The sequence below is a fragment of the Cloeon dipterum genome, chromosome 4, assembly GCF_949628265.1.
Source record: "Cloeon dipterum chromosome 4, ieCloDipt1.1, whole genome shotgun sequence".
Lineage (NCBI taxonomy): Eukaryota > Metazoa > Arthropoda > Insecta > Ephemeroptera > Baetidae > Cloeon > Cloeon dipterum.
Genome location: NC_088789.1, coordinates 25,295,544 through 25,321,731, shown reverse-complemented (window position 1 = coordinate 25,321,731; position 26,188 = coordinate 25,295,544). Strand labels below are relative to the sequence as shown.

The 26,188-nt window shown below is 39.6% G+C and overlaps 5 protein-coding genes across 15 annotated transcripts in view; 2 read left to right on the top strand and 3 right to left on the bottom strand.

Moving 5' to 3' along the window:
• The first annotated feature begins 186 nt into the window (after positions 1–186).
• Positions 187–2,444, top strand: CycY (cyclin Y). 2 transcript variants are annotated; one of them, XM_065490903.1, is made up of 6 exons: positions 187–603; positions 668–699; positions 768–956; positions 1,021–1,151; positions 1,875–2,027; positions 2,084–2,444. In XM_065490903.1, exons 1-6 carry the CDS (start codon positions 360–362, stop codon positions 2,379–2,381), a joined length of 1,047 nt encoding a protein of 348 aa, XP_065346975.1. In that variant the 5' UTR covers positions 187–359; the 3' UTR covers positions 2,382–2,444. The 2 variants fall into 2 exon arrangements, with proteins under 2 accessions (XP_065346975.1, XP_065346974.1); XM_065490902.1 differs by having other exon boundaries at positions 188–603; positions 1,018–1,151.
• On the bottom strand, positions 1,637–7,246 carry LOC135944130 (2',5'-phosphodiesterase 12). 2 transcript variants are annotated; one of them, XM_065490897.1, is made up of 7 exons: positions 7,210–7,246; positions 5,645–6,446; positions 4,361–4,663; positions 4,172–4,304; positions 3,961–4,113; positions 3,788–3,902; positions 1,637–2,714 (listed from the first exon to the last, which is right to left on the bottom strand). In XM_065490897.1, the coding sequence occupies exons 2-7, from the start codon at positions 6,439–6,441 to the stop codon at positions 2,446–2,448; spliced, it is 1,770 nt and encodes a 589-aa protein (XP_065346969.1). In that variant the 5' UTR covers positions 6,442–6,446; positions 7,210–7,246; the 3' UTR covers positions 1,637–2,445. The 2 variants fall into 2 exon arrangements, with proteins under 2 accessions (XP_065346969.1, XP_065346967.1); XM_065490895.1 differs by having other exon boundaries at positions 7,129–7,221.
• A 60-nt stretch (positions 7,247–7,306) lies between these two features.
• On the top strand, positions 7,307–10,473 carry mh (maternal haploid). 2 transcript variants are annotated; one of them, XM_065490899.1, is made up of 7 exons: positions 7,307–7,468; positions 7,834–7,984; positions 8,041–8,149; positions 8,203–8,322; positions 8,379–8,640; positions 9,348–9,443; positions 9,499–10,473. In XM_065490899.1, the coding sequence occupies exons 2-7, from the start codon at positions 7,839–7,841 to the stop codon at positions 10,401–10,403; spliced, it is 1,638 nt and encodes a 545-aa protein (XP_065346971.1). In that variant the 5' UTR covers positions 7,307–7,468; positions 7,834–7,838; the 3' UTR covers positions 10,404–10,473. The 2 variants fall into 2 exon arrangements, with proteins under 2 accessions (XP_065346971.1, XP_065346970.1); XM_065490898.1 differs by having other exon boundaries at positions 7,308–7,468; positions 8,379–8,643.
• Positions 10,474–10,811: 338 nt separating this feature from the next.
• LOC135944135 (ubiquitin thioesterase otubain-like) lies at positions 10,812–12,603 on the bottom strand. Its single transcript, XM_065490904.1, has 6 exons — positions 12,501–12,603; positions 12,296–12,356; positions 12,182–12,234; positions 11,824–12,123; positions 11,547–11,762; positions 10,812–11,131 (listed from the first exon to the last, which is right to left on the bottom strand). The coding sequence occupies exons 2-6, from the start codon at positions 12,345–12,347 to the stop codon at positions 10,934–10,936; spliced, it is 819 nt and encodes a 272-aa protein (XP_065346976.1). The 5' UTR covers positions 12,348–12,356; positions 12,501–12,603; the 3' UTR covers positions 10,812–10,933.
• Positions 12,604–13,883: 1,280 nt separating this feature from the next.
• The window catches only part of RhoGAP100F (Rho GTPase activating protein at 100F), a 66,669-nt gene continuing 54,364 nt past the window's right edge, over positions 13,884–26,188 (bottom strand). For 6 of the 8 annotated variants that reach the window (XM_065490893.1, XM_065490891.1, XM_065490887.1 and 3 more), the window contains 6 exons: positions 24,581–25,026; positions 22,989–23,611; positions 21,347–21,507; positions 21,023–21,224; positions 18,605–18,808; positions 13,884–17,521 (listed from right to left, as the gene is read on the bottom strand). In XM_065490893.1, coding sequence (XP_065346965.1) covers positions 16,752–17,521; positions 18,605–18,808; positions 21,023–21,224; positions 21,347–21,507; positions 22,989–23,611; positions 24,581–25,026 — 2,406 coding nt within the window. In that variant the 3' untranslated portion in view covers positions 13,884–16,751. Of the gene's footprint in view, positions 17,522–18,604; positions 18,813–21,022; positions 21,225–21,346; positions 21,508–22,988; positions 23,612–24,580; positions 25,027–26,188 lie in introns of all 8 variants that reach the window. The other 2 variants (XM_065490894.1, XM_065490892.1) reach the window with 2 other exon arrangements.

Here is a 26,188-nt window from a genome sequence, read left to right as displayed (position 1 = left end):
CATTAATTGTTTAGCTACGTCCTGATTAAAAATTAAATAATTAATGCTGGATTCACTGTCCAAAACTGATGGAACGATGATTTTCAGTCAGGGAACTCCCCCGAAATTTCGTTTATCAGCAAATATTCCTTAAAATAGAAATTCAAGGCCGCTGGAGAGTGAAAGTACCGAGTCCAGTGCAGTAGAAACGTTGGTACAACTGACTAAATGGCCACTGAAATGCAGTAGGTGGTGGTTTGTGTCATCTCCTTAAATATTTACCCTTCCTCACACGAATGTAAGACTCGGTTCTGCGCTCGCTATCAGAGTAAACAGTAGCGAAGGTAGTCTGAGGGCGAACCAGGCGATGAGTTGAGACCATGGGCAACAAACACAGCTGCTGCGTCTACGCCAGCCCCCAGGTGACCCGCAAGGAGGGGGCGGCGGCCGCAGGCCAGACAGGCGGTCGGCGAGGTTTCGACGAGCTAGCTTCCAACCACGAAGAAAGTGTCGGCAACCTTCAACACATCAGCGAGCGCGAACCTGAAGACTGGGACACGGACCCTTCATCACACCCGAAGGCCGGCACGATTTTCATGGAGCGCTCCAAGGCCTCCATCCAGAGTACGACACACGCATTTAAATCCTCCTGAAATTTTAATTAGCCGCTTTCTCCTTTTCGTTCTAGATGGTCTAGTCAGGAAAAAGAGCCAGAATCACGTAAGAAATCAAAAGGTTATCAGCGGCCGTCACATTTGTGTGCTAACTCTTGCGTTTCATTTGCACAGTTGTTTGAATCTCGGCCCATGAAGAAGAGCTCGTCTTGTTCTACGATATTCCTGGATGACAGTACAGTCTCTCAACCGAACCTCAAAAGCACCGTCAAGTGCGTCGCCCTTGCCATTTACTTCCACATTAAAAACAGGACCTCCAACAAACACCTCGATATTTTTGATGAGAAGCTCCATCCTTTGACGGTAGGCCCGTTTTCTCGCACCTTAAGGGCGTTTCCTATGTCAGCTCCCCGTTTGCTTTCAGAAGGATAGTGTTCCAGAAGATTATGACAGGCATAATCCCGAACACAGGCAAATTTACAAGTTTGTCAGGACCCTGTTCAATGCCGCACAACTAACAGCAGAGTGTGCCATTATCACGCTAGTGTACTTGGAAAGGTAAGTTTCGTGTCATTCAAAAGTTGGGATTTCGGGTTTCTTCCTCAGAATGTGGCAACATTTTTATTTTTGCTCCTCTAGTGGATTTCCCGCTTGTCTGTAAAGGTCAACTGATGATCTTTGGATTTTTAGATGACTATCAGCTTTCTTTTTTGTGAGTCATTTAGCTTGTGCTCTATGGGATTTTTTTTGACAAATTTTTCATTATTCTGTTCCTTTGGATCACACAAAGTGAATGAATGATATTGTTAATTGTTTTCTTTCTGGTACGCGTCATGGAGCAATGGACTTCAAATTAAATAAATTATGGTATTTCAGGTCAAATTAAAGTTCAGCTACTTTCCCCTTTTCCTCATTTTCTGTCTGATTTTATTTTGTATTACGCGTTTAATTTTTAACCTCTACATCATAACTCTTAAATTTAAATCAACTTAAAACTAAATTAAATGGTCCCTGTATTAATTAAAAAAATGACAAAAGTTCCAAAAGTTTTAATAAATTTATTGTATGTTCTATATATAAAATAAGACAAAATTTCATCAAATGACAAAAATTTCAGAGTCAAAATTTATTATTAAGCCAAATTTGCAATGGACTAGCGTATTTTTAATCACCTTTACCGGCCTTACTCCACGTTGATGTCCAAAACTCAAACTGAGTCTCACTTTAAACGAATTTTTCACTTAAGATTTATTTATTTATGCTGCCCAATTTGATCCTCAGGTTGCTAACATATGCCGAGATTGACATAACTCCTGGCTCGTGGAAGAGGATAGTCCTGGGTGCTATTTTACTCGCATCCAAAGTGTGGGATGATCAAGCCGTGTGGAACGTGGACTATTGCCAAATATTGAAGGACATTACTGTTGAAAACATGTGAGTATAGAAATAAAAATCCCTCCTCTCCAAAGCTGACGGAAATCTATGGACAGGAACGAGCTGGAGCGTCAGTTTTTAGAAATGCTGCAGTTCAACATCAACGTGCCCTCCAGTGTTTACGCCAAGTACTACTTCGATTTACGAACGCTGGCCGAGGCCAACGAACTCGCCTTCCCAGCCGAGCCGCTGAGCCGGTCGCGGGCGCAGAAGCTGGAGGCGATGAGCCGCATCGCGGAGGACCGGGTGGTCGGTGGGCTCGTCAACAGCCAGATCTCGGCGCAGAAACGCTGGGCATCGCTGGACAACGTCAGCTGCGCTATCTCCCGCAGGTCCGTCGCCATTTTGTCGTAACATTCCTATTTTTGTATTGGCAAGAAAGAGAGAGAAAAAAAATGAAAGTAATCCAAAATCGGACTCAGTTGAGTGTTATTATTTGCAAATCGGCGACTAAAGCGACGTGGTCCGACGGCTGGACCACACTCGGAATCGCGTCGTACTGCCGCAGCTCCTCCTCGCTCGGCAGCGGCACCACTTGTGTCACCCGCAGGTGGTCGTTCTGGTAGAAGATGTAGTCGAGGCAGTCGGCGAATCCCACAGTGTAGTTTGTGAATTTCGGACAGCCGCACGCGCTTGATATTTTCATCGGGTGGCTCAGCTCCAGGTCTTCGACAGCCTCACTCTCGTCTGAAAGAGGATAAATATTGTTATTTTAAAACGAGTTTATTTTGTTTAAAACATTAAAACAGATTTTTATGGGAAGATTGCATTCCTGCAGTTGTGTTCCAACAAAGGACTGAGAATTTCAGTTCTAGTGTAACAATTTTTATTTAAAATATCTGTTCAAATTTGAAAACTCACGAACGGAGATTAATTCATCTGAACTAAAATAGGTTGTAGAAATTTGTAATAAATTGACGAGGAATAAGGTTAAGTAGTGTTTTCAAAGATTGAAAAATCATTGGATTTCTAAAATTGCGATTTTTTGGCTACCTTGGGTAAGCCGCTTTACAAGCTTTAGAATTTCTGATAATTTCGTAAAAATGGGGGCAGTTTCTCAAAATTCCCATAAAAATTTTAACTACCCATAAAATCTGTCTGTCTAAAGTTATTTCTTTAAAAAATATCCGACTATCCTGATGCTATAACTTTGTTCATTGGTCAAAATTATTATTTATAATTTTGTTAATTCAAAATTATTATTTATAATTTTGTTAATTCAAAATTATTATTTATAATTTTGCAAAAGATTACTATTTAAAAACTTGCTTAAACTTTTTAGAAAATTATTTAACTAAAAAATTTGTTCAGAAATTGTCAATGTTGCAAATCAATTATTGGGTCTTTTTTAATATTTAAGTTGACAAAATAAGTCCATTTTAGAGTTTGTTACAGGCTGTCTCTTAAAAAGAAAACAGCCAACGACTGCATTTAAAATCCGACAGCAATTAAAGGTATTGAATGCATTTTTACAGATTTTGTTTTTTTTTTAACATTTTGATAACTGGTAGAAACGCAAGCATCGCTACCACTCTGCCTCATCATAACCCGGTTAATTGGGTAATTAATTCATGTTAATCAATTTTTTAATTCAGATTTAAAAGTGATTTCAATGTGGTTATTTTAAAACTAATAGGTGCAACTCATTCACCACCAGTTAGCAACTAATTTCCGTAATTTCTGTCGATTTAACGCCTAAATATGACAAGTTTCTTTGAGTATGGATTACAATTAGCCGTTAGAGAAAGCAATGGACTTACTGCTCTTCCAGTCAGGGTAATCTTTGGGAATGGAACCTTCAGTCATCAGTTTGTAGACACCAAAAGGCGGCGTGCTGTTAAAGTCGCCGCAAAGAATAAGAGAGCACTTGTTCCCCTGCAACGACATATCGATTAAAAAGTCTTCTTTGCAACAATCTCGCGTGAATTCTGACCGAATTTAAATATTCCTCTCGTTTACGCTGCAAGTAGGTGAGACATGTGGCGGCCTGCAACAGCCTCACGTGGTCTGCGTCAGGATGGAAATAAAGATGTGTCGTGCCGATGACGAAAATGTGATTCGTTACATTGTGACGCAGAACTAGAACCTGAAATTTAAAATCTATTAGTTTTAATTTATTAATTGTTATTTTGGACTCTGCCAACCTGAAGAATTGAGCCTCGGTCGAGTATCCGAGATTTGAGGGCTTCGTTTTTATGCACGGCATTCCGAATCGATTCAAACAGCGGATTTTCATTTATTTCATTGCTCAAGGTAATATATTCTTGGTGCTCAAGCCTGAAAATAAATACATATTTAGGATTGATGAGCACACCAACATGTATTTTCCTTACTTGAATGTTTTATTGTAATAAAATGAAGCAATTCCTTCGCTAATTTGCCCGCCTTTTTTGCTAAACAAGCCGGAATATCCCATATTGGACAGTAAGGGTTCCAGATCGACGTCAAAGACCTTGCAGTCTACCTCCTGCAAAAATATCAGGTCGGATTTGTAGCCGGAGATCTCCTTGGCCAGCAACTGCTTCCGATAGTCGATAGCCAATGCGTACGGCGGGCAGTAGGGGAAGAGCACTTCCCGAGAGTAGTCGGAGTCGGCGTAGCAGTCGGCCAGAATGTTGTAGCTCATTATTCTGAAGCTGGAAAATTAAACAAAAATTGGATATTAATACATACTTAAAATTAAAATTTACAGAAGACTCAAATAATCTCAAAATGGGATATTTTTATAATTATACAGCTACACTGGTCTCAAAGCATTTCTAAATTTTTAGTCAAGAGATTACTAAAAAATAATAATGTAACAGTTGTTTTGGGTATTTAAAAATTTTACTCCCTTTTAACACCTTCATTTTTAACGCGAACATTAATTTTACGATATTATTACGATACTAAAATTTTAAAAATGAAAAAAGGCGCTCTCAGAACATTTTGGTAGACATTTGGTCTTGTTAGAAATAATTTAATAAAATCAGTCGGGGTTCAATTAGAAATTAAATTAAAGATCACCGAATTATATTTTCATTCAATGAAGGATTGATTTTTCAATCTACCTAAGACAAGTTTTTTTTCATTTTAAGTTCCGCAGTCATGTCTTTAAGCGGAAACCAAAAAAAAAAATCAGATAAATTAAAAAATGCGATTGAATTTACTATTTGAAGCAAATTTGACAAGAGATAGGGTATGGCGTTGAAAAACTTTGATAACAAATGGCAAAATTAAAAAAGCTATAATTTATTGTTACGACCAAAAAACAATCCAAAATGACTTTGGCGAAAGCAATCTTCGTCACATTAGGGTTTAAAATTGAGGGTAAGATTAACTTTGCTGTTCCGATCTGAGCCTGTTCTTTGAAACCCGCAAAAAGTAGTATTTCGTTTAAAAAGTATTTTTATGCAACAAAAATGAAAACAAATGGAAAATTGTCCTCTGAAGAGTAAAAAAGTTTTATAAAATATCCATGATTTTCAAAATTTGGAAAAATAACCAAACAAAAACCAGAGCAATTAATGCCGTGTCTTTTTTTAACTACAAAATTCGTATTTTTGCGACCCTATTTGGATTATTTGGTTTAATTCCTAAAAACCGAAGTGTAATGTTTAAAATAGAAAAACACTCACTTAGGTCCGCTGAGGAAATCCTGAGTGAAGCTGTGTCTGGTGTGGAAGGGGCAGTGTCCCGGGCCAGCCGAGACAATGCCCTTGGACACAAACTCGAGGGCCGGCCCCTTGAGGTGTCCACGAACAGGCTCACACCTGAGCTTAATAGCATAGCCGACGTCTTCTGCAGAAGGCGTGTAGCTGAATCCAGAGGCGACCTCCTCGAACTTGACGGAGTCACAGACTTTGTCCTGCTGCACTGGCTTGGCCGAGCGAAACCACGTGAAATGGCAGTCCTTCCTCTCGGCGAATTCAACCTCCAGTTTCGACGGGTAGACTGGAAAGCCGGCCAGCATGCACTCTGGTAGGGCCATCGACGTCACCACCGGCGCGTTTACCACGATTTTGTAACTGGAGTCGAGGATGTGCATCGTCATTTTGGAGCTGGACAGCAGTTCCTTGCAGTTGGCGTCGTTGTCTGCGCTCTCGCCGTCAACCTTAAATTCGACCTTGACACACGGGTCCTCCGCCTCCTCGTCCTTGCCCTTCTTCTTCTTCTTCTTTTTAGCCAGCGTCTTGTCCAGGTTGGCCTGCACGCGGCCCTGGAACTCGGCCACCGTCTCCGTCACGCGGCGGCTGAAGTTGAAGTTGCGGGACACCTTCAGAGACGCGTTCTCGAAGTAGAAGCAAAAGTCGAATGTTTCACAGCCATCCTTGAATCGAAAGTAAGCGTCAGGGTAAGACGTCATCTTCAGGAGCTTCTGTCTCGCCTGTGAAGTGTGCAGAAGACGGTGGAATATTCTTGGAAAGCGGAGCATCAACCCTAAAATTCAATAACAATTTTTTACAAAATGAAATTGTACTCGTAATTTAGCAAAATAATCCCCCGGTATTACTTTATCTTATTTAGAGTGTTTCAGGTTAAGTACAATAAAGTGTTATTTAAATATAATTCTCAAATTTAAGGAGTTTTTTTTTTAATTTTTTAAGGCATTGTCATGACGAAAGTAATAAATTTCTCTAATGGATTGATTCAGGGCAACGAGGGTAACAATAATTGAAAATTGTTTGAAATTTTAGCTAGAATCATAGTAGATGATCGAATTTAAAAGGATAGTAGAAATCAGGATACGAAATAAGATCTAGGATCTGGATCCCATGGTCGTTCGTTTATTATTGTTGTCTTTGCTACGTACTATAATCAAATAATTTAGAAACCAATAATTATTTGACCTCAACAATAATTGATAAGGTGAAAAGTCCTGGTCTCTATTTTCCTTAATTGAATTTTTAGTTCTAAAAATTTTCTCTAATTACATAATGTCCCTGTGGCAGTGCCTTTTCCCAGCAACCTTCAACAAAAGGGTTGGATTTTGATTTTTACAGTGTACAGTGTATTCAAAACAAAATCCACGGAGCAAAATATGTAATACATACAAAAAACTTGTCAATGTGAAAATTTAAAAAAAAACATCCTAATCTACAGTCTATCTTAAAGCACAAACCTAATTTTTTGAATAATGCAGTGCGTGATAAAAATATTTTAAAACAAATTAAAGATTTTCAGCTGCTCAAGCTCAACTCACAGCGTAACACGCCGGCCACGACAGAACCAAAACACACGATCGCTCCACATGGTATCTGGTGCCACGCCCCCCAAAGAATTCAAAACAGTCATTTTAACCTTTGAAGTTTGTCTGACTGAAATGTCTCACAGTCACACCTTTCACTTTTAAATTTAAACTGGACGCTATTTTCTGCGTTTGACACGGATTAAAAAATCGGACAACTTTACGGCTGACAACGGCGGATGACAAAGTATCACACCTAGAAGCTGGGCAAATGGTTTGTGGCGGTTAAACAAAAACGAAAAAACGTTCAGGAATAGAAAAAATGTATGATAATAACGAATTAGTTGAGAATCCCGAATCCCATTAAAAAGTACATAATAATGGGTGGTGAAAACTGTAACTCGCGGCAAAAAGTGTAATTTTTCCATAACATATATTTTTAAATTATTTAAAAAAAACTTGAGTCTTAAATTGCTGGAATCACGATTTTCTTTGTCTGCGTATATTTTGTGCGTCTGATATTTTTGTTCTATTTCCCAGAATGTTATTTTTTTGCGTACTACATTCTTGGAATTCTATGCAGCGTTATTCTACATTAATATTTTTATTAATTTTAAAACTATATTATAAAATTTACAGAAAGCATGTCGTCCTCATCGATTGTGTCCCAGGAGTGGGAACTCGTGGATCCCTGTCCAGACATCCACGCCTTATTCATTGAGTACAACAAGAAATACTTTTGGGGCAAACTCGACGGAGTTGCTCTAAAATGGAGCCCTCGGATGACACTGTAACACTATTTTTGTTTGTTCATAGCTAAGTGTCCAAATAAATAATTTTTTTCAGTTGTGCTGGACTGTGCAGATATGAGGGAAGAGGAGGACTCTGTTCCATCAGTCTCAGCGCCCCTTTGCTCAAATTGAGACCGAGAAAAGATCTGGTTGAGACCCTTTTGGTGGGTGTTTTTTATTTATTTATTATATATTTATCTGAAAAATATTCGTAAAGCATGAAATGATCCACGCCTATCTCTTTGTCACTGCAAACAACCGAGACAGAGATGGACACGGCCCGGAATTCCAGAAGCACATGTACAGGATTAACAATCTATGCGGCTGCAATATCACCGTAATGTCCTTTCAATTAGAAAAAATGACGTCAAAGATTTATCGCATGTCGTTTAGATTTACCACAGCTTTCATGCGGAAGTGAAACTGTACCAGCAGCACGTCTGGAGGTGTTTGGGTGTGTGCAGGGAACGCAAACCATTCTTTGGATTTGTGCGTCGCTCGATGAACAGGGCGCCTAGCCACACAGACACTTGGTGGAGCATGCACGAAAGAAGCTGTGGAGGGAAATTCGTCAAGATCCAAGAGCCTGAGGAGTTCACTAAGAAGAAGCAGGCCGAGGCTGATAGAAAGGCGAAAAGAGAGAACAAAAACAAAGCAGGTACATAATATATATTATGTCTTTTTTATTATGTTTTGGAAAAATTAGAAAATTAAATTAATTAAGAGGAAAAGACTTAGGTTTTAACAAGATTGTTGGCTCATTTAGAGCAATATCTAAAAATGTATGACAGTGGGAGTCTACGTTACAGGAAATTTAAATTAAATTTTTATGAAATATTGTGGTCAACATTTTGAGAATGCAATATCTCATCTTTTTGAGGCCCAATTCAAATTTAATAATGTGTGCAATTGATTCCTCTTGTCAAGCCTAATCAAATAAACACCTTATTTAAGGTCACATTACTGCTTAAGGTTGAAGGTCCTTACGGCTAACTTTCTGGAAATTTAAGGCGTGTTTTGTAGTTTTTTAACAACCAAAACTTTGAAAAATCTGGAAAGTCCCTCAAAAGAATTCCAAGACACCTATAAACATTTTTGAAAATTTCAAGAGCAGAGAACACATTCGTTTTCTAGAACTCCCAATTTAAAAAATTGGCAAAAACTATCAACTTTTGTAACTATTTTCAACGCCAAAAACAGATTTTAAGCTTCAGAATTGCAAAAACTGCACACTCTAGACTCCCCTTGATTTTCCTGAACCTGTTCAATGGCAGAAAATTTAATTATCTATTGAATTTTTCTCTACTTTCCTTCAAATAATAAACATGAATGTCTCTCTTAAAATTAATATTAATCATACAGTGAGCAAAGCAGGTGATATTAGGCCTTACTTGAGCCCAACAAAAAACAGCAATGGCCGATCCAGCGGCCCAAAAGCCTCTACAAGTGCAGTTAATGGTGAATTAAAATAATTTTCCCCTTTAAAATAAGATATAATTAAAAAAATCCCCAGGGAAAGGGCGAGGTGACATCAGAAATTACGGAAATCCAGTCAAGGGCCCGGCTGCATCAACAAACAACACCAACAAAGTCACAAAACCAGTCTCCGGCTCTGGAATCGGGGCTTCCAGCAACATTTCTGGCTTCAGCGACGCTGGACGGGGAGGCAGAAGGGGCATGGGAGGCACGGCCACCGCCAACAGGGGAGGAGGAACTCTGGTCGTGTCTGGAAGAGGGAGCCAGGAGCGTCCAATGGAAGAATCGCAACCAAGCACGTCCTTCGTTCCGTTCATTGGGAAAGGCCACACTGTTGGCTCAGCGTCCGGTTCGACCGGAAACGCTGTGTTGGACAGACAGAAGTTTCTGGCCAGGTTCAACCAGCCAGAACAAAAGCCCTTGAAGAAGCAGAAGACTGAAATTGAGGAAAAACCGGGGAAACTCCACTGTCCCATATGTGAAAAGCCGTGTCCCGCCGCTGAAATGAATGATCACATCGAGCAGTGCCTTCGTACTTTCAATTTTGAGGACGATGACAAGAAAAAGCAGCCACCTGAGGAGGTCATTGTCCTGAGTGATGACGAAGAGGACGAGTCAAACATGGAGCAGTGTCCGCTGTGCTCTGCGTATTACCCTGCGGATTTGCTCAAGTCTCACATCGACAATTGCGTCCAGCATTTGCACGATTCTTTTCAGGAAGACACGGAAGAGTCTCAGATGGTCCATTGCCCTATTTGTAATGAAAAAATTGAAAATGATTCCCTACAATCTCACACAGACAGTTGTGTCCAGAGCCTGGATGGCTCATTTGATGGAGAGGTTCAAGAAGTGGTCAGTGACACGGTGAAGTGTCCGATTTGTGACGTCAAGGTTGAACGGGAGATGATAAATGAGCACCTGGATTATTGTGCAGGCTACTAAGGTGTTCTGTCTTTGTTTCTATAATAAAACGTTGATATTTTTTACCTTCTGATGAAAACTACAAGCAAAATCTGGTCTCTTTTATTTAACATATCCATAATTTTCAAAAGGAAATCCCAAATTTACTGTAAGAGATAAAGTCTAACTCTTGTTCAGTCATTTCATCTTTATTTTCCTCTTGAATATAAAACATTGTTAGCTATAGAAAATTTGCGATTAGTGAAAATATTTCAAATGCCATCTTTAAATGTATTTAAACCGATTATTTTGGAATAGAAAACCAATGCGTGTTAGATGAACCATTTAATTTTTGTCTATTGAAGGGCTCAAGAAACTCACAATTTCTGTAAATTACCAAAAAAATACAACGTTGCAAAAATGCATATTTTAGTTCAAAACAAATTAACATTTCAGGGCAATGCTTTGAATATTTAGCAAATTTATTTACCCACATATTATTATAAACAGGAGTGGCTTACAAAAATTATGATTTAAAAAGGCAGATGTAAGGAGGGACAAGGGGACTAGTGTCACGGATAGAGGATGTCGTAGTGGCCAGGACGGTAGAGCAGATTTACTCTGGGCTGGCAGCCGTCTGGGAAGTCGTGGGCAATCACCTCTGACTCCACTCCCCTGTCCATGTACACAACGCGGACGCCAACGCCCAGTGCTGAGGAGAGGGCGATAATGTGGATGTGGTCGCTCTCTTTATACATCGGCTCCACTTCCTATAAAAACAAAAAAAATCACGGTTTAAAAATCAATATTTTTTTCATTGTTTGGACTGGACAGGAAATTTTCTGATTTAAAATCAATTCTATCGGATTTAAAGGACATGAGCATCGAGAACAAATCTGAAAATCTGGATATATCTAATTGTAATAAGTGCTGTTGAGAATTTTAGGAATTGGTCCTCGCGTTGGCCCTCAAGCGCTGGACAAAGAGAGCGTCAGTTTTGTGACGGCATCCCCCTGTTCAGGATGCAAAAGATATAAGAGAAGAGGATGCAATACAATTTTCCACTAATATTCAGACTTTTTAGCATCGCATTAACAATTTCCAGATTTTCAATTCCTTCTGATTGGTAGCCATTTTTATAATTCTGCGCATGGGCTAATTTAATTTTAAACAAAAATTCCTTACGTGATGGCAGAAATCCTTGACGCCGCGGTCTCCTTCAATGAAGTTCTGGTAAAATTCGGCTTCCTTCTGAAGCTGCCCGGAGGTTATGAGTCTCAGATAAACTACCACGTAGTCAGAGTATCCCTGTTCGTTGAAAATCCCGTGCAGTTTTGAGATGCGGTCCTCCATCTTTAACTCTTCCTCAGACGGACCAGCACTCTTTAAAACGTCCATGAACTGGAGGAAGGATAATTTTGTATTTCCAGTGTTTTGTTTTCTTTTTTTCAGAAAAACCTACAGTCTCGTGAAAATCCTCCACGGTAAACTTAGGGAATCCGAGATCCACCAGATCATCTTTACTCTTAGCAGCTATTTCATGGAACCTTTTGAATTCGGTCGGGTCGTCGAGCAGCTGTTCCATGTAAGCGTAGCTGAAGGCCCTAAAAAAGCAGTTGCCGTCGGGTCTTGTTCTCCGAACTGACTTGTATTTTTTCTTTAAGTCTGCAGCTTTCGCCAAGTAAATTTGGTCCTCTGCGTATTCACTCTCCAAGGCAGACAGGTCCTCTTTTGAGCCCACGCATGGTGTCGATTCAGAGATCTGAACAAAATAGAAATTTAAGATGACGCCCCCAATGATTCAATCAAGAAGTCACCACCTCTTTTTCGATTTGTCTTTGCTGCTGGATGATCAACTCGTCTTGATTTACGTCTGGAATTGAGAAGGGTAGAAAATAAGGTTGAAATTAAAATTTAAAATCCAGAAGACTTACTTGACTTGTTGTTCACCGTTTCCTCTGTTTGATTTTCTGCTTGAGTTTCCATTTTAGTCTCCTGGAATGTCAATCCAAGCATAAATTAAAAAAAAAATCGAGCTCAGTTTGGCAAACAGCTCAAAATTCTACAGTGCAGCGGGTGTTCAAATAAATTTTCATGGAGAAATTCTCAATCAGCAAGCCAGTGTAATTATTAATATACCTGTGAAAGTGACCTTGTGGAGGGTCAGCGATTTTGATTTCACTCCGTGAGAGTGTAACTTCAGTTGATAACTGGTTCAAATCTAGGGAAATGCAAATGCAAATTGAGCGGTGTTTTTTTGTCTTCTCCGCTCCAGCTGAGTGAGAGCAAACAAGCTCAAAACAAAAACAGATGTGCGCGCGCTCTTTTCTGCGCATCACGAATATTCTCTGCTTGTTAAGCGGGAAAAGGAGGGGGAAGAAAAAATGCTAACAAACAATAGCATTGTTAGCACTGTCAAGATTGAAAACGAGATTTCATTGAAATAACCTTATTAAAACGAACTCGGATTCTTACATGTGATCAGCTGCGTTTTGATTTTTTGAGTGTCCGGGATTTAAAAGTGATTCACATTATTTTCAATTGTTTCATATCTCGACTTCTTTTTAACCTCTTGTGTCTATTTTTCATTATTCTGACTTCTTAGGGAGTTTTTCCGATTTTTCGTTTCATCCGATGTCTCGTGCTGAAAGTTTAGAAGTGCAACGTTCTCTGGTGAGTACAACAATATCAAATTAATTTCATTTTGGATTTCGTCCTGGTTCCGGCGAATTGCGCAACTTTCAACAACCAAACGCGAATTTCCTTGTTGCAAGAAAAGGTCAACAATCAATTCGACAATGAAAATTTGGAAAATTTGAATGTTTGTTAAACGTTGCGCAATTTTTCCGGGACCAGGACGATTTTTTCCTTCAATCCGTCTCGTCAGAATGTTAATTAGGGTTAATTATTTGAATTGATGAATATTTTCACAGGCTCGTAAACACTCTTTAGATCGATTTTACTGAAAATGAAGCTTTTTGAATTTGAATGACTTTGTTTAAACAAGTTTAATATTAGTGAAATTAACATTAATGTAGGATTGGAAGACGTTTGTTTGCTTCGAGGAAAATAATTCCAGCGGGATTTCAACCTTTATGAAATGTTTTTAGGATTCTTAAGGAAAATTGACAATATTAATATGGCTGGCAAACACTTTTTATGAACAGAAAAAACACCTCTCTGATAGCAACTATAATTAAAAAGCCTAGATAATATGCACCAAAATTTATGTTGTGTAAAGGGAAATATTAACTTAATTTTCATCCCTTAAAATTCAGTAAAAGTACAACTGAAATTTTCTTACTGTCGTGCCTATTGAAGTCAAAAGAAATTAGCCAAAAATATTTAACAAAGAAAATTAATTAAGTAAAAGGCAAAAATCAGAAAGTTTTGCCTTTAAATAGTCTGATTTCTGAAAATTTGACAAGCGAACAAAAGCTCTAATATTATCCTCATTGTAGTTATTTTTGAACAAAAGGTTATTGTTGTTGCGTTGAATGAATGAAACAAGGGTGGAGCCCCTTTTTGATATACTCATGAACAGCCCTTGATATATAATTCTTTTATTGTAACATATTCTACAATTCATCGCCACCATAGTTATTTTAATAATATTTACAGGAATAACTATCGATTTATAATCTTTTAGATATCAATTCAATAATGATAATAACTATACAACAATGATAAGATAATAACTGCGTAATCGAAACAATTATCTCAGGACACTTTTCATTTATTAATTAATTAATGTTGTATCATTGCGCGCGTTACATGTTTTTCGTAGTTTTTATTGGATTGTTTTACATTTAAGAAAGTAGAAATGCAATAAAAAATTAAATCAAAGTTTGAGCTCAAATTATAACACTTTGAGTTATATATATTCTCGTCCCAGTTTAGTGTGTTGCTCTCGTGTCGTGTCTCAGTTTTTTGTACATCAATTATGTGTTATGGTAATTGCGTATGATGGTTCGTCTCCTCGTCGTCTCACCGCTTTTTGGAAAAAATTTTACACAATATTTTTTGTGTCTGTGCTAATTTACCCCAGTCAACACACGCAGTCAACCTCTCAGCTTTCTCTTTTTTTTATTCTTCAATTTTATATTAATTATCTCTCTCTCTCTCGCGACCAACTGAAACGCATTCACATCTTCTACATAGCAGAAATCAATTAATCCGTCGCGTGTCTCTGCGCGCGGACAGTACACACACAGCAGACAAATACCCCCAAATTATTATGATATGTGCACACAAATTCATGTACGTTTCGCCAGATTTACTGTTTTTTACTGTTACACACACGTTTTACAAATTTCAAATTGCCGCGCACAAGTCCAAAAAACGCTGCTTTTGATTTAGTCACCTGCTTTTTCAAATAGAGGGAAAATCCGCGGTTAGTAATCGTTATTTTACAATTAGTTTGTGCCTCGACCGGCTGATATCAATGGTATGTGTGATGATATATAGATTTCGTGGACTCAGGCAGCTCCAGGAAACAAGAAATGCGATGGCTGAGAATCTCGATCGTGTCGTGTTTGTCCCAAAAAATGGAGATTTTTTTTCATGCACCGTTAGGCCTACCGAAATGGTCCCTGAGAAGAAAAATACAACAATATATATATGCATACGCGGGGGAGGAGAATCGCAATCAACGTGGTCCTCTTGCGCACGTCGAGAGTTTTCGAGTGTTCTCTTTCTCTCTCTCTCTCTACAGCAAATTCGAAACGAGAGCGGCGATATAAATATCTGAAACTTATTATCTTAATTCATACGTCGCCGCGCCCAACAAGAAACAGGATATCAAAATCTCTTTCAACTGTTTCATTCAAAATCAAGGATTTATCCGGAAGGTATCCAAAGATATCTTGTAGATTTCCTCAGATATCCCTTTTTCCATTGTTTCGTTGGACACTGCGAAGATATCTGAGAACATCCGAGCATATCCAATTTCCTGCTGGGTGGAATTTTAGCTCTTTTCCATTGTTGCTTTTGGGACAAACGCCATTGTTATTTTTTAATTATGTCTCTACACAGAAAACGAGGCCCTCTGCGCTTCGGCGGGGGCAAATTGACTCTGCTGCTGATCAATGAGAGGAAATTTTATTTGGAAGCATTCACGGCTGCTGCTCGCTAACAGTAATTAATTGCTGAGGAAACAATCAATCGCGCGCGCGTTTCCTTGAATATAGAATTTTATACATCGTTCACTCGCGGTTAATCAACGATTTGGTTTCGTGGTCGCACATCTAGCACCGTTTTTCGTAATTATATCATCATGTTTGTAGCACAAGAAAGATGTGGCGAACGAGTATTTTATTCACTTTTGAGCCACCTTTTACTTTGGAAAAACAATGTCCAACTATATATAGAAAAAGAAAACTCATCGAATCTCAATTAAAATCAATCCAAGCGTGTATGTACCCTGTAATTTGAAACGTTTTAATGAACTTATATCACTCAAGAAACCACATTAATTGGACATGATTTGTTTCCAAATTACAAGATTTCTCAATGTTTCAACATAGAAGTTAGTGTTTATGTACACATACTCGTACGTGTATATGAGAAGAGAGAGAATTGGCCATTCAGGAACCGAAATCAAAATCTGGCAGTGATGTTTGCATCCGTCTCCACCTGTCTTCTTATTGCTCCAAGTCCTCGTCTTACAATAGGATTCGTATTCGCTTCTTCGCAAATGTCAGTTTGTCGCGGTTCACTCTTAAACAATCCGTGCTGCGGCACCACGAGATAATTAATTAATTGATCATTCGTCTTCGTCCCGACGAGATAATGTGACTTTCTTAATAGATAGTTGGTGGTTGTCGACTTTTCGCTGCTACTCTGCCTTTTTAGACTGATTTTTTGTGTTTGTTTTGGTCTGAACTGTTTAACAGAGAGTTCAAAATTTTTAATCATTGGAATTTGAAAACAACCGAGGCCCCATATGAAATATTTGTTTGCAAAAAAATTCCCGAGAATGCTGGAAACTTCAGTCTTTGGACCAGAATTAGAAAAGGTGATATAAATCTGAAACTTACGTCACTGTGCCATGCAAAAGATTTTATTCTGAGGATCTTCAAGGATTTCCATTGTTTCGTTGGACATCGAGAATATCAAATTTCTTGCTGGATGGCAATTTTCCATTGTTAACTTTCGGGGCAAACGCCATTTTTTTTTTAAATATTATTTCTCTAGTTGCGATTTCGAAGCTCGGGAATAATTTTTATTGCGTTTTCCCAGCAAGGACGTTTAAGAGTGCTCGCGTTGAAGGTTTATTGCCGCGCTATGAGAGTGCATATGTTTACGAAAAGGCACATATTTCTCTCATCGGACCTCGAGTGCAACTTTCATCGTCGATTTTTATTGCGCGTATACACTGCTGCTGCTCGTCTACTTGAGACTGAGGCGGGTGGTGCCCTTCTCGGAGCCGTCCTCGCTCTCCTCGACGTCGCCGTCGTCACCCTGCTCGCCGTCCTGCGGCCTGTGGCGGCCGGCGGCGGCCGCCGAGGCCCGGATCGACGACTGGCTCTGCGGCCGGCGCTGCGAGCCGCTCGAGCTGACCGTCTCGGCCTCGGACGAGTCGTCGGCGCCGCTGCCGTCGTTGGTGGCGATCGACGCCACCTTGTCGGCGGCCGGACTCGAGCTGGTCGACGACTCAAGGGACTCGGCCGGCGAGATGGCCTGCTGACTTTCTTGCAAGCGCAGGGTCTGGTAGCTGCCGCCGTTGTTGTTGTTGTTGTTGTTGTTGTTGTGATGGATTGACTGCGGATGACCGATAATCGAGGGCCGAATTATCGACGGGTGGCCGATGATCGACGGATGGCCGATTATGGACGGCCTGCTGCCAGGGTTGGAACGCGGTGGCAGCGCCGGCGGCGCCGCCCCCGCCGACGACTGGTAATCCTGCTGCTGATGGTGCCGCTGCGGCGGCGGCAGCGGCGGAGCCGACGATGGCGCCCCCCGGGACGAAAGCCCGCCCGCCGCCGCCGCCTCCGAGCGCAGCGCTGCCACGGTCGGATTGCTGCTGATGCCTCTCCGCGGCAAAGTGACCGCCCCCGGACCCCCCGACATACTGCCCACCGAACTGCTGTGATTGTTGTTGTTGTTGTTGATGATGCTGTTGGCCGCCGCTGTCGCTTGAGTTGTCAAAACTGAGACACCTGAGAACACAAAACAGGAAATTTATTAGCTGCTTCTTTAAGTATGAAAATTAAAAAGGAGGCCACTGCTAGAATTAAAAAAAGCCAAATTGCTTGATTTTGATCTGATTAATTTTTTAATTAATTATAAAAATACTGATTCTTTCCGTGCTTCTCATTTGATTTTCATCCCCAAATCACGCAATTTAGTTTCATGCTTTACAGACCCACTGAAACCATTTTTTTAATTTCCTGAGGGTTAATATAGGTGGGTAATTAATTTTCCGATCAAAAATATTTTGTGACGTGCGAGCAGAGGCGCAAAGCAAAACGCACGTTGCTTTGGCGCGCGCAACGCATGAACCTTTTGGTCGCTACTGCGCAAGCGCCACCCCTCTGATGTCACAGCTCTCTCATTTGCCCATGCACAAAGCATGGCAGTGACGTCAGAGGGGTGACGCTTGCGCAGTAGCGACTGAAAGATGTATGCGTTGGGTGCGCCAAAGCAACGTGCGTTTTGCTTTGCGCCTCTATTCGCACGTCACAAAACATATTTTGAAGGAAAGAATAATCATTAAACCTATTTCGACCCTCAGGAATCGATTAGTATATACAAAAAATGTGGTTCCAGTGGGTCAAATTTTGTACATATTTTTTTATTTTCTGACAATACAAGCAAGTAGGAAATTTCCACCAGTTAAAGTAGCACTGGAAGATCAGAAAAAATGGGAAATCGCTTTACACTGCCCAGAATTAATCAAATTTTTGGGGACAAGGCTGTAAATTTACAATAAAAACCCTAAAAAACCATCGTCATTTAAATAAAAAAAATAAAGAACGACTGCACGTTAAAAATAAATGTCTAAACAAAAAACAGGCTCTGGCAAAACTCGATTTGCAGACTGAAACTACGCAACACTACTGCAAAATGATGGCGATGGAGCGATGATGGATGAATTATGCAACCGGCCGGCCTTTGATGCCGAGCAGAAAGCCTACCCGGAACACGCGCGTGTCACATGTTTAGCGCGCACGGTACAAGAAACACAAACATCAAAGAGGAGCGAATTTGCGGCGAGCGAGCGACAGGAGAGCTAGGCGTACCTGCGTCTCTGCCAGTCGCCCCTGGCGGTTGCTGCTGTGATGATGGCGTCACTCCTTGCCTGAGCCAGCTCGAGCTGCTCTGAGAGCCGGCGACGGCGAGTGTCGAGGAGGTGCGCACGTTCCCGCTGCTCAACGAGTTGGAAAGCCTGGTCAGTCGTGGCGGCTGCGCCGGCGCCTCCTTTCCAGTACGGCTCGCTTCCCGAACTGTCTGTGGAAATGACCACTGCTGACTAAGGAAATGCGTTCTAGCTACAGCACACTGCAGAGGTGAGCGCACGCCAAAGTCGTGAGAGAGAGATATAGAGATAGAGAGAAAGAGAGAATTTTCAGAGAAGACGCTACAGAGATTGGCTCACACTCGGAAGACAGAGAGGGTTTTTTATTATTTTTGATTACAATTTGTAGTTTTAGTTAGACAGTTTCGTTTTGGTTTGGATTGGATTGTCAGTTATATATACATTGGGAAACTTGGGAAATTTTGTCTGTGTTCGATTTAAAGAAAATATCAGGTTCTATCATGAAAAACAATAGAAATTATCATTCTCTTTCATATTTGGACTCAGGTGATAAGGACGTTAAATCCTTCTAATTTGCCGGTTAAATTGTTTAAAACCGTCCAGTTTGTGGTGTTTGGCATAATCAAGCGCGAAAACAACAAAAATTCTAAGATACCTCAACCGTTCTTTGTCGCTTTTTATTTTTATTTATTTAATTCAATGCCACGCTCTAGTAAAAGAGATTTTTATTTTATATCGGAGGTTGACTTAAAAAAAGGTTTACACAATTGTTGTTATTACGGCCAAAAGATGTTGATACGAAGAAATGAATTCCATAATTGAGTTTCTCGTGGCGGAAAAACACAAAATGACCCCCCATAACACTGAGAAATACCGCCCCGTGGGCAGGGGCTGGGTCCCAGCCTCCGATCATGACTTATAGAGTAATAATTATTTATTATTTATCAAAATGTAGGTCAAAGCCGCTCAAAATCTGCACAAAAATTTCCTTATTCTCAGAGAACACGATTTTCAAGGTTTAAAATACCACTTTTTCAAATCAGATTTTTTTTCCGAAAAAGAGATAAAACTGTCACCAACTGTTGATGTTGTTTCATTGTGTATAACCCACATTTTGGCTATTTTGGAGTTTCAAAATGTTACGTACCAGGTTATGTCTGAATTTTGTTACCTTGACCCATGAATTTAGTCACTATGGAAAGTTATTGAACGTCAAATAATGTAATATATTTTTGATACCAAAGTTTTTTATCCTGCTCAATCCAGGCACTAGTAATATTTTTTCTAAAATGGCAAACTCTGAGACCCTGTAAAATTGGAAATTGTAGGATTTTTGGCCTAATATTTTACAAGGGTAGCACCTACAGCAATTTTCGTTCAAATCTGAGGACCCACGTCAACAGGGTGTCAACAAAATTTAAAAATTGTTTAGAACTAGAAAGATCCCACCTGATATTTAAATGAAAAAGTTTCTTAAACAGGCAAAATATTAGCATCTGAACACGGATTTTTAGCCCATAGACGAGTTTTGGCAGTTTCAGCTGGTTTTACACGGTTATGATTCCGTTTATAACGATTAGAAATGCGTGAATCATTCTCATTTAATGGTCCCGTGACAATTGAAAGTTAAGAAAAAAAATATTCGATCGTATTAATTTCTTAGCCCTAGTTTTTTCAACATTTGAAATCATTATTTACCAATACTCCAGGATATTTAATCGAATATTAATTCAAACGATCAAAAACGACCGAATAATTGCCAAAAATGGAGCCTGTTAATTTTGTGTGATTTATTCATAGTTATAGAATTCGGTAATTTATAGGGATGAGTCCAAATATATAATTTTCCTGACAACAAGAGACAAAAGTTCCCAAGTCAATACATCAGAGAGGTTCTTAAAATTACAGAAGCACATCTATTAAGTAGTTTTTTGTTTTTGTTTTGGTCATGCAGTGTACAACACAGACGGTCAATCAGTTTTCGGGGTGTCGAGTCAGCGTTTTATTGCCATACACGCAGTTTGTGTGTGCTCTTGAAAGTGCGCCGGACACAAATACTTTCAAGCACTTTGTGTTCCGCAGAAAAGAGTGGTGAGGAGTGAGAGTTTGTGAGGAGGTGATGTGATAGAGACAAAATAATGTGCGTGGTGCCAGTCCACAGCATCCGAACCAAATCATAAATTAATGGAACTAAAACAAACATCAAACAGATTGCAACAGAATCTTCGATTTTTATTCGAGATAACATAAAGCTACAACGAAACGATTTAAAAAATAATTGACATGCGCTTTGAACACAAGAGGTGGTAAATAGCAGTTAAACTGTTTTTTTTTATTTTATTGTATTTTTTCTCAACACACTGCTTGGCTGACACATGCTTGTCTCACGGTGCCACATTACCTGACTTCAACGGCCAAATCTCGAGCAGGTATTTGAGCACGCTAATCGGCTGCAGGAAGTCGAGCTCTTCGCCCGGTCGGTCCTCGCTCTGCAGCATCAGCACCGGGCCGAAGCACACGGCCAGATTTTGAGGAACCATTTTGTTTCTGTCCGACTGCGACACCACCAGCGCCAAGTGGTCCATCAGGTAGATCAGAGTGCACTGTCAAGACGGAAAAATAGTTAGCTACTTATTCTCTCAAGAGAAAATTATATATAAAAAATTAGAAAAATAAGGTTACGGGAATTACAATATCGTTTTCATCTGTGTCATTTATTACTTACCCTGTTGACTTTGGGCAGACAGTCTAGAATTGAGAACATGAGCTTGGCATTGCCCTCAGGGTCGTCGGGCAGGCAAACGGAGAGTGCGTCCAGAAGCATCTGATACAGGCATTTTGTGAAGAGTGGCTCAGGAAGCTCCCTTAAGTAGTCTTTAAGCACGCCTGTAAGAAGCAAACAAAAAAGTTTTCTGGTTTAATTTGTGTTAAACAAGTAAATTTTATCTTTGGAAATTACGAAGGGCGCAAACGGAGTTAAAATCGTGTGCTGGACGGTTCATGTTAAATTAGGAATTGAAGTCAGGGAATGAGGGATCGAATTTTGGTGCTATGGAAACTGAATGATGAAGCTAGCAACCTAATTGTCTTTTGTTGAAATCTAAATTCGCTAAGCTCGGAATCAAATACCGATGCCACGCGTCGTTCGACGAAGTTAAATATTAAATTTCAAAGCTAAAAAGAATTGTATTTTGATGCTAGGACAACAATTAAAATGCTAGAAATCAAATTAAAAAATTTGATCATCAAATTTCGGAGCTAGGAAACCAAAATTGTTGCTGGGAAATTGGAAATCAGGGATATAAGAATAGAAAACACAAAGCTAAAAAACAAAACTTTAAGTTAACTATTAAATTTGCAGGTTAGGAATCCAATTTTGAGTCTAGATTTTGAGTCCCATTTCAAAGCTAGGATTCAAACGAAAAAGTTAACAATCAAATCTCTGATTCTAGCATTTCAATTTTCAAGCAAGAAATTGAATTTTGAAACTATATATAGGATTCCCATTTCAATGCAAGATAATTTTAGCTAGGAATTCATTTCCGCGGCTAGAATTCAATTTTCGGAGCTAAAATATCTAGTTTCGAAACTAAAAATACGATTATTGCGAAGTTAAGAAACGAATGTCATAGTTATGCATTGAACGACGAAGTGAAAAATCAAATTTTGAAGCGATGAACAATTAATTTTACATGCAAAAGGTATTTAATATTGAGTCTATAAATTCTATTTAGAGGCTAAAACCTCAAATTTTGAGGCTAGTAATCCTATTTTGAAGCTATAGAACTGTGTTTTTTATATTGAAATCTTATTTGAAAAGCTAAGAAATCAAAGTTATTGTTAGGATCCGGATAATGAAAGAAGGAATCGTAATGGTGAAGCAAAAATTCGAAATTTGAAGCGACCAATTAAATTTGCAGGCTGAGAATTGTACCAATTTTCTACCAATTCGAGACTTGTATCAAAATTTGCATTTTGAATTCGATCCTTAAGGCTAGGAATCCAATTCCGAAGCTAAGAAACCAATATCGTTCGCTAGGAATCGGTTAACGAAGCAAAAATCTAAAATAAAGGCTACATAAGATTCAAATTTCTGAGCTAAGAATTTTACCATCGGAGCTGGCAGCTTGATTTACAGGCTAGAAATACTTTTTCGAAGCTAGAAATTGGAAGATTAGGCAAAAAAGAATCTAACATCTCGACTAGCGGGTTTGGAGCCCTATTCCAAAGTATTAAATTGATTATTGAATCTAGGAATAATAAAATATATGTAATAAGAATTATTACACGAATTTTTAAGCTAGTTGAAAGGCTTTAAACTGAATTTCAGGGCAAGGAAGTGTTTTTAGAAGTTAAAATTAACTCACCAGTGATAACGTTGATGTCGGGAACATTGTCAGGGCTGAGGTCGACGGTGCGCGGGTTGCGCTCGAAGGCCTCGCGGAGGATGCGCTTCTTGGTGGCCGAGCCGCAGAGGCGGTAGAGCCCAATGATATCCAGTCCACGCCGCTCGACCTCCTCAATGCAGCGACGCACGAGCACCGGCACGGACGCGGAGGTGGCGCCGCCGGCCCCCGTGACGGCGGCAATGCCGCTCTCGCGGGCGACCACCGCGTCGAGGTCGGCGCCGAACAGGTTCCTGCTGACCAGGCCGAGGTGTCCGTTGCGTCGGAAGGCGAGCCGTGGCGGCGTGTGGCGCAGTTTGAGGTACAGCGTGCCGCGGGGCTCGATCCGCAGCGCCAACTGGTGCACCGGCGACTCGCGCAGCAGCTGCGACACGTGCAGCGAACCCTTGTAGCACAGCTTGTGCCGGAAGTGCGGGTCCCACGAGTAGATCAGCAGGTCCAGCTGCCGGTTGTCCACCAGGTCCAGCTCGAACGTCTCGTCCCACTCGAACACCAGCTCGCCCGTCCGCACCACCGTGCGCGCCTTGTGCACCCGGTCGCACTCCAGCACGCAGTACAGGTCGCGGCACTGCGACAGTGCCCCTCTAAAAACAATTAAAATCAATTTTTTAATAAACATTTTTAACAAATTTATTTCAATTAATTTCGGCTGCTTATAAACAATTTACTAATTTTCAATTAACAATATTAGATGTATACAATAACTTAATTTTTAACTCTACCGATTCCCTTCTCTCAAAATTAGTAATTTTTAAATTTTATTATAGAATAATTTTAAAAAAATACGAAATGACTCTACTTTGCGAGAACTTAAACGTTATTGATGATCGTGAGTGTAGCCTCATTCCTTTCCTAACTTTAAAAAATTAATAATTCTCAATAACTGTAATATAATCTTGGATCTTGTAATTTTATTTGATGATCTTAAAGGAATGTCATTTTTCGCTTTTCAGTTTGTGTTTTATTCGAAATGCACGATTCAAAATCATAGCTGTTTGTCTACAATTAAGATTATGCTCGTAATAATTTAAGACAGAATCAGATTTATTTTAAATCTGCAAGTAAATTTTAAACTAACTTTCTAATGTGACACAATCATTTATTTGTGTAAATATTTTTTCTATAATTGTGCACATTAGAAATAAATAGAAAAATGCGTAATTAAATTATGTTTTACCCCGGAAAGAGTTAAGATTGAAAAACTATTCATTGCATAGATTATAAAGCGAGGTAAAATTTAAATAATAAACAGCATTTATTAAAAAAATAAAATAAAAACGTGGAGTTTTAGATCATATCAATAAAAACGTAGACAAAACAAATAGTCTGAAAGTTAATGTTATTTAAAAATGGATCTAAATATGCTTAATAAAATCAAGTTCTAATTGTTTTTACGGCCAACATTAGTTACTCTAAAATCTGAAGGTTTTAATTTAAAGATTTACGATAAACTGCATTTTTTTAAAAAAAACTGTTTAGGATCAGAAATTTCCTTAAGTTTCAGAAAAGCTCCAGCGTAAATAAATACAATATTAAAAGTGTTTTAAACGCACCTTGCGCCTGGTGTGGGCGTGGCCTTCAGTCCGCGACCGGCGAGCAGGTGCACCCAGAGGAGGCCGCTGACGCCGGCGGCGGAGCCGGAGCCGCCGAGGGCCGGCGACGGCGCCAACGACGACTTCTCCATCTTGTACTTGAGGAACTCGGCCGGGTTGATGTCGAGGATGCGCGAACGCGGGTCGGTGGGCGTGGTGGCGCCGCGCAGCGCGGCGCTCGCCGACGCCAGCGCCGTCGACGAGCCGGCCAGCGCCGAGTTGCGCTCGTCCAGCAGGTGCCGCATCCGCCGCAGCGACGTCGAGGAAGCCGACGACGTCAGACCACCGCCCCCGGCGCCGCTCCGCGACGCCGAGCTTTCCCCGCGGAAGGAGGCGCGCGCCAGCGAGTTCCGGTCCAGCGTCGACGTCAGCGGCGACGACCGCAGTGTCGAGAACAGCGACGGGTCCTGTGAAACACACATTACATTTCGAAAGAGGAAAATCAGTTTCGAATGAATGCAACCCGCGTGACAGTCGTGTCCAACACATTGCATAATTTTATAAATGTTTATTTTTTTAAGGAGCGTGAACTTTAAACGATTGAATAACCTGTCTGAAATTCACAGCAGCCAATTTTTTTGAATCACTCTGGAAATTCTGGCAGAACTATTACACAGCTAAAATAATTGTTTTCCCAAATTGCAAAAATATGTATATAAATGCATGAATGTCTATATTTTAACTATTTTTTATTGAGATACTAAAATAATTTTTTCATAAAAATGGCAAAAATCCTACTCTTAAAAGAGAATTTAAACTTTTGAATAAAAATTTGGGTCTTTTCAGTACGAGTTCACATACAATTGAGTTATTGAGCATTCTCGTCGTAACAATTTTTAATTCTCTGCTCTGCAAAAAAATTAAAATCGATGAAGCCCTTAAAAAAACCAAGGTCGAGAAACTATTTGCTATTGTTTGGGGGAGCAACAATTGATTTTCAACTTAGTAAATTTAATATTGGTTTTAAGCTTCAAAGTTAGATGAACACAAACTATTAGAATAAAACTTCTGTTAACATTTTAAACATTTTAATCATCTAATCAAATACCTGAGTAATAATTATAAATAATTAATTTAAAACCATAAAATCATTCAAAATAATTTTTTAGTTTATATTGTGTCTTATTTTCCGTTTTAAATACCAAATCACGCAAGCTGGTGTGAGTTTTAACCATTATACTCTTTAATTAGACGTGAAGTAGACAAACTGCAGCAGTTAGTCAAGCCAACAAGAACAATTTCCAATTATCAAATTTGCATAATCCCTGCCTACAACCGCAATCTTGCGTGATAAATGTCTGTTTGAGCTGATTTAATTCTAGAACTAGAGCGATAAGCAAGCAAATTAAGAGATTCGACAAAGTGTAGCAGTTCATTAGTAGCTCTTACAGCTATAGAAAGTCTCCGAAATTTTAACGTTTAAAACATGAAAACCGTGAATGAGGGAAGTTTTTCTTTTGCAAATTTTCATCTGATTTCAAACTTTAAACTCTGTCAGATGGTAGAAAGAGCAATTAAATTATTCCGGAATAATATTCCTGACAAATTGACCAGTTGTTGTTATAAACC